Below are 6,895 nucleotides of genomic sequence, written 5' to 3' on the forward strand. Positions count from 1 at the left end.
GATAAGTTTCTGGAACTTGGATTTTAACTCTTCTTGTTTTTAAGCAATTTCCATATTGCTTTTTTCTAATGGTCTTCTTTGAAATGCTAAGAGAACTCATAAGTTCCTTGGAGCTCCATACACCTTCCCTAGAGCTTTAGGGGACCCTTATAATGTAACTACTTTAGAAAAAACACTTTAATTAGATAGTGGCCTTTTGACTGAGTCATGGACATGCCCATAATGGCTTTTCAGTGGTCTCATAGGACCAGAGTGACTGAGAGTAAAATGTCTCCCAGCCCATGCTGGATCCTTGAATTTTATACAGATAAACCTGTTGTCTGAGAGCTCCTCATTTCTCTAATAAAAGACAAGACATCATCACCTTCATTTTCCACATCTTTCTTAGCATTTGTGTTTGTGGTGTGGTACCACACAGAATATGGTCGACATTCCATTACACCAGCCAGAATAGCCAAGTACTGTCTAAACTGGCCCAGTGTTTCTTCAGACTGAGCACTGTTAGGGCTCCAAGAGAATGTGTTCAGAGAATCTTCCAGTTGTTCTGACTTCCTTCTTGAAGTGGTTTCACTTTATATCTTTTCTATTCTGTCCTATACTTGACCTAGATGTAACATTGAGACCTTTCTAAGAAGGGTCTGCTGATCTAAGGTTCATTTTCTGAAACTCCCTGGACCAAACTGACCTTGTTATTCTTGCAACGTTACCTACACCGAGTTGTTTCTGAAAGGAGTCTACACCGGAGAAGAAATTCCTTTTGGTAGAGTCTGCTTGTTGACTCTCCTATAAGACTACTGGACTGGGGACGGCTGCAGTGGTTTCTATTGTACGTGTGAACTGAATGGAGGAGTGTTTTTAAAACGTTTGTTTGGTATGGATTAATATTGTAATGGAAAGCATCATTTGGGATCCTGAGCTGTAACTTGCTCCTTTGTTCTCTACCCCCTATAATGTATGTGTGTTTCAATAAAGCTTTTTCACCTGTTAAATGTTTGCCTTTGTTAGTTCTATAGATGCTTTTCTCTCTGATGTGCTCACTTACTGTTGTTGCTGCTCAGTGGCTTGAAAGAGAAAAACCAAAGTGACAGATGCCCTTCCCTAACCATTTTGTGTGGATTCAAATAAAATTTCCCTTTCCCTACATTGCTGCCTGATACCTCTGCTGAGCTCTGATCCATTGACCTTTGTGTTTGGTATCTACAGAGAGAACTGGGAATCCATTTTAAAAGTTGCACCACTTTTTTTCCCCTCTCTAAACTACCAAGGGAACTCTTCCTTTAGCTCTGTAGTCCCCTACCACAAGGAAGGAGAGACATGTGCACAGGGGAAGGAAGATGTTCTCTGTTGTGTTTCTTTCTGGATCCTTCAGTATCTCTAGGAGGTAGGGCCTTCCCCTGACCCCTTTGCTCCTACTACCATTATTTAGTCTTGAGAAATGATTAACACATATAGTAAGCAAACCCATCTCAGGAACAAGGCCCTGGGTTGAGAAACCTGGGTTTCGAGGTAGAGCCCAAGTGACTCTTGACCTCTTGTGCAAAAAGGCATTAATATATATCAAACACCTTTTCTCTCTGATGTCCTCAAACCTTTATGCTAGACACATTGTGTATTATTTTTTAATTTCTCCAAGCACCTTATGAAGTAGGAAAATTTCCCATTTTACAGATTAGGAAAGTCAAGCCCACTCTTATGCAACAGAGTTACAATTTGAATTAAGATCTGACTCTACCATGCTGCTTCCTGCGAGGACGTTACTTGCATTATGGGCAAAGGCTCAGAGGAATAGATGAGTCCTTTCTTTTAAAATATCTCAAAGAAGTTGGTTTATTTTGCAAAGTAAAAAACCAGAATGCTTTGGATGTTACCTAACCAGCTGACCGATTCAATAACTGTGTGTGTGAGAGAGAGAGAGACAGAGACAGAGACAGAGACAGAGAGACAGATCTTGGGGGAGATGGAAGGCAGAGAGAGGAAAACAGAAGCAGATATGTATAAGGTTGGGGGTAAGGATAGTCTGGCTATGAACCTGATTCTGCTGATACCTGCTTCCATTCCTTTAGCAGCTGGAATTTCTCGCATCATAATGCAAAAGAAATTACAGTAAAACTTTACCTAAAGAAAGCAAGATTGACTTGCCTGACTACTCAATAAAATAAAACAAAACAAAAGCTTCTCAATTTTTTTTAAACTAGAGGAGCATTTTGATGTGAAAGTCAGGCCCAGAAAGAAACTTGGTTCAAAAGGCGGTGGGGCTCTTCATGTTATCATTTGGGCCTTTGACCTGCTAGCATGCCCTGGCTTGCCACTTGAGGTGTAAGTGATAAACACAAGGAAGGGCATTTATTTTGACTAATGTGCAATCTTTGCCTTTGTAACCACAGACCTGTCTGACAGGAGATTTCCCACATTAGCTCATTGGATTTCATCTGCTGCCCATAACTTGTCTTTTGACTTTCAAGCTCCTGTATTTCCTTGGAAGGAAGAGGAAGAAGGGACTTTTTTGCTCCAAGTTTCGTCATTTACTCCATGTCCTGTTCCACTCAGCAATTACCTAGCTTTTTATTTTTCATTAAAAAAAAATGAGATTTCCACAGAGCCTGCATTGAAAACAGCTTCTCTCTGACTCACTACTACCTCCATATGTTCTGGGCTCATGATTTATGTCCCATTCCTCTTCATTGGGTTGAAAGACTTCCATTTCTCTTTTACCTCCAGGACCCATTCCTGAGTCTTGTGTCTGAGTAGGATTGTATATAGAAACTGAAACCTTTGCCTTTTCTTGGAGTAGTCACCTGTCTATAAGTAAAAAGTAGAAAAAAGTAGAGGCAGTACAGCATAATATTTAGGAACAGTGACTCTGGAACCAGACTGCTGGTGTTTAAATCCCAACTGTGGCACTTACTAGCTGTCTGATCTTAGGCAAGTTGCCTAACCTCTCTGTGCTTCAAATTCCTCATCTGTGAAATGAGACTTGCCTTATAAAGTTCTTGTAAAGATTTCAGAGTCAAATGATAGACAGTTTGGAATGGCACCTGGCATATAGTAAGTGCTCAGGCATTAGCTCTGCCTCTCCATTCAGCCTGCTTCTCTAATTTTCCACTGGTGACTCCTACACAACGCTGAAGGAGAAAGGCTGCTGAGTCTTAACCATGACATCAGGCTCCATGAGTATAGAAAAGAAAGTTCTCAGCAGCATAGGAAGAACACCTTTCTTTCAAACACTGGTGCACCATAGAATGTTGCTCCATTTCACAAGAGCCCAGGCTCAAATTTACTTTCAGGTGTGGCTCTTAAGGCTTGACTTTGTGCCACAGTATCTCCCACCTGCTCTGTGCTCAGCTCTCTCTTTTTCTTAACTTTATTTATTTATTTTGAGAGAGTCAGAGGTCAGGGTAAGTTGGGGAGGGGCAGAGAGAGGGAGAGAGAGAGAATCCTAAGCAGGCCCATACTGCCAGCACAGAACCTGATGCAGGGCTCAAACCCACGAAGCCATGAGATCATGACCTGAGCCGAAATCAACAGTCAGGTGCTTAACTGACTGATTCACCCAGGTGCCCTGTAGTCCTCTCTTAAAAGTGATTAGCTGAGTAAGTTAATATATGTGGCCGAATCTGTCTTTTTTCCTTCTCCACTCTTTAGTTTTACAGAGGCTTGGAGTGGTGGTTTCAAAGTTCCCTAGATCATGAGCTGGGAGCTTCCCTGAAGAAGGGACAGAACTGGTACCTTTTGCTATGAAACTGGAGGCTCAGTAGAAGAGATTGTTGCCCATGAGTCAGCTGGAAGAGCCAGGACAAGAGATTCTGCTCTGGCCTGCTCTTTCTTCCCAAGCTGCCTCCCATTGCAGCATTTTCCTTATTCTTAGATGAAGCAATGTTTAACATAACATTTGTAACCCAAACCCTAAAAGGAAATGACAAGTTCGAGAATGTTTTGATGCTCCCACCACCTCCAAGGATACAGTTAGTCTGTGGGAAAATCCGGCTACATTTGCTTGAGTTTCCTGGTTGTTGTGATGGTGCTGCCCTCTGCTGTCACCTCAGGATAGAGGAACCATTTAAAACAGCCAGTTAGTGAATGAATTCAGAATTTACTTTGGAGAGCTGTGCAGAGGCCCAGGTTAGGAAAAGAAGACTTTCACTCCCAGCCCGTTATCCAGGACCTGTCATCAGTTCCTGCCTAGCTTCTTATGTTCCTCGAGTGCTACTGAAAGCAGAAACTTGCTTGGGGAAACTATTACACAGCCCTAAAAAGGGGCCTTGGGAATGTCCCAAGATTGGTGAATCTCACCCACTTCAGAGTCCTATCCTTAGAACTGTGGGAAAACCATTTCTTCCGTTTATTAGGCCTCAAGTTTCAACTGACTAGGGGAACTTTTTTTCCCCTTGACCTCAATTATGCCCTGGCTCAAGTTCACTCGCATATGTCCCTTTGCTCCCGGCGCTGGGTCAGCTCCTGATTGTTCAGTAGGTAGTCATCAATGAATGTGAAGATTTCCTCGGGGGTGACAGGTTCCATGTAGCGTTCCCGGTCAATTCCCTGCTTGTCAATCAACACCATGTTGAAGTAGGAGGGAGTGAGACGCTGAAATTGCCTAGAGAGAGGATCCCAGGAGGTGTGAGACATTGTCTGCACTTCATCCCACCAGGCTCTACTACCCTCACCTTCCACAGCTCTACCTATGGACTAATTCCTTCCCTCCCTGTCCGCACCCCCTCTACTACCTATCTCAAGCCCCTTTGTTTTTCTCTGCTCAGACCATAGTCTTGCTGTCCCTATGCATCTAACTCTGCTAAGCTGTCTCTTCCTTACCTCAGATGGAGCAACTTTATTGATAGCCAGCTAGGTTTCCCTCATAGTCCCCCTTAAGCAGGGTTATCACATATAGCTATACAGGCTGCACAGAATAACTCCAGGGAGCACAAATCATATGCACTATGATGTGACTAGTGTTTTCTAGAGTTGGGCTGGGCATAATGTGCACAAGTATATATGGCAGCCATGAGGTTGATTAATATCATCTGGTCAACTCATCTATCTGTACCTGAAAGTTTGCAGTCTCTTTCCTCTGTGTGTTTCCCAGTCTCTCTCCTACCTGGGACTGAATCCTTCTGTCCTCACTGAGACTGAGCTCTATAGGCAGGTATTGTTTATAGAACAGAGAGCAATGATGGCTTTATTGGCACTGAGTGTATGTGGAAGCATTGGAGGGGCAGTAATGGACAGGTAATGAGAAAAGTCAACTTCTACTACCTGCCACCCACTCTTTGCCCAGGGGCAGAGGGGTATGATTCAGATTTTAAAGCCTACAGATGCCTTTTGTTCCTCTGGAGACTGAAGACAGGTGAGGCTATGAGGCAACAGAATCAGAGGCTTCTCTGAGTCATATTTGAGTCTGTATCTCAGTCCTTACTGTGCTTCAGAGTCACATGAGGTACCTAATAAAAGCATAGTCGTGAGGTGGTTTAGGGTGGAGCCTGGTCATCTGTCTTTTATGCTCTCCCTCTACCCATTTGATTTTGATGTTCTACAACTCTCTAGTTTTACCTAATGTATCCCAAGTGTTCAAACACAAAGCATGCCTCAAGATAGTAGTGTCTGTTGATTTCCCCCAACCCTCTTGTTGCCAGTGTCCTGCCTAGGGTTGTTGCCAACCCCTTCCCTGTGGCCTCCCATACTGGACCTGAGCTCCTCGATTATGTTGGCTGACAGCTGTTGCTCCCGGATGCGCCCCACCTCCTGAGGTGTCTGTCCCACCAGTTCAATGATGGTCACATGGCGCAGGTCCAGTCCACAGGTGGATTGCTGGGAGGGAAGAGAAGGGATTATGGAATAGGCTCTCAGACTCAAATCTAAGGCTACCTAGCCGATTCCTCCTGGGACCATGTTGAGGCAGTGTGGGAAAGGAGGGGCTTTCCTTTCCATAAGGAAATCATCATACCATAGGGTTTGACAACCTCTTTTCCTCTGTCATTCCTGAAGCATTTGCCCTAATAGTGTTTCTTTTATTCTAATGAAGTGTACCAAAACTGTCAAACCACGTGGGATAGAAAAAATGAAATGTAATTGATAAACTTCAGGAACATAATCTCTCCTTGGTTAGTATTACATTGGCTTTAAACTACATATATTCTGAAGATGGCTATGGTGATATGATTATAATGGCTATAATTTATTGAACACACATACATAATGCTTTGCAGGAATAAGCTAATCCTTACAACATCCCTAACAAGGTAAGTGGTATCATTCTTATTCTGTAGAGGAGAAAGTAACTTGCCCAAATTTGCATGACAATAAGATGCTGAGCCAAACTGAGGGATGATGCTGCCTCCCCAGGTGTATGATTCTTACCACGGGGCAACATGGCCATGGCCTTTCCCTGTCTCCGAGATTTCTCCAAAGTAGTGCCAGTGCTCTTTTTTTGCCTTTCGTTGCGTTCTTCACACTGTGCAGGACACCCTGTAACCCTACTCTGCCTTTTTGTCCTACTTTGTCCTGCAGGGTCGCCTCTTAGCCAGTTATGGAGAGCAAACTTTAAAGCAACTCTCGTGCCTGACCCCTTTAATCTGTGGACTACTCCTCTAGTCCTGACCCTCAGAATCACTGTCCTTACTCGCTGGTTCCTGTTCCTTTTCTTGCTTTTTGTTCAAGCTGAGGTATTGCCTTTGTCTGCCCCCATTTTCTTTGGATTGCTGGAGGAACTGGGTCCTTTTTGGTCTAGACACCCAAGGTCATCCTTTTGATAAAGCTGCTGTCATCATGGACCTCTGAATATTGACTTAGCAACTTCTAAGATTTAACCTTTAGAAATCCACATAAATAGCATTTTCTCTTACCTGGGTATCCAGTCCCTTGCAGCTCCTCAGAGCCATTTCTCTTAGTCCTGTCAGTA

General features: G+C 43.5%; 1 protein-coding gene across 2 annotated transcripts in view; it reads right to left on the reverse strand.

Annotated features, from left to right (window-relative positions):
* Nucleotides 1–4,070: 4,070 nt before the first annotated feature.
* Nucleotides 4,071–6,895, reverse strand: part of SRPX2 (sushi repeat containing protein X-linked 2) — a 33,092-nt gene continuing 30,267 nt past the window's right edge. For both annotated transcript variants that reach the window (XM_077747813.1, XM_077747812.1), the window contains 2 exons: nucleotides 5,684–5,805; nucleotides 4,071–4,594 (listed from right to left, as the gene is read on the reverse strand). In XM_077747813.1, coding sequence (XP_077603939.1) covers nucleotides 4,414–4,594; nucleotides 5,684–5,805 — 303 coding nt within the window. In that variant the 3' untranslated portion in view covers nucleotides 4,071–4,413. The remainder of the gene's footprint in view (nucleotides 4,595–5,683; nucleotides 5,806–6,895) is intronic.

Source organism: Crocuta crocuta, unplaced genomic scaffold (assembly GCF_008692635.1).
Source record: "Crocuta crocuta isolate KB4526 unplaced genomic scaffold, BGI_CrCroc_1.0 scaffold365, whole genome shotgun sequence".
Taxonomy (NCBI): domain Eukaryota; kingdom Metazoa; phylum Chordata; class Mammalia; order Carnivora; family Hyaenidae; genus Crocuta; species Crocuta crocuta.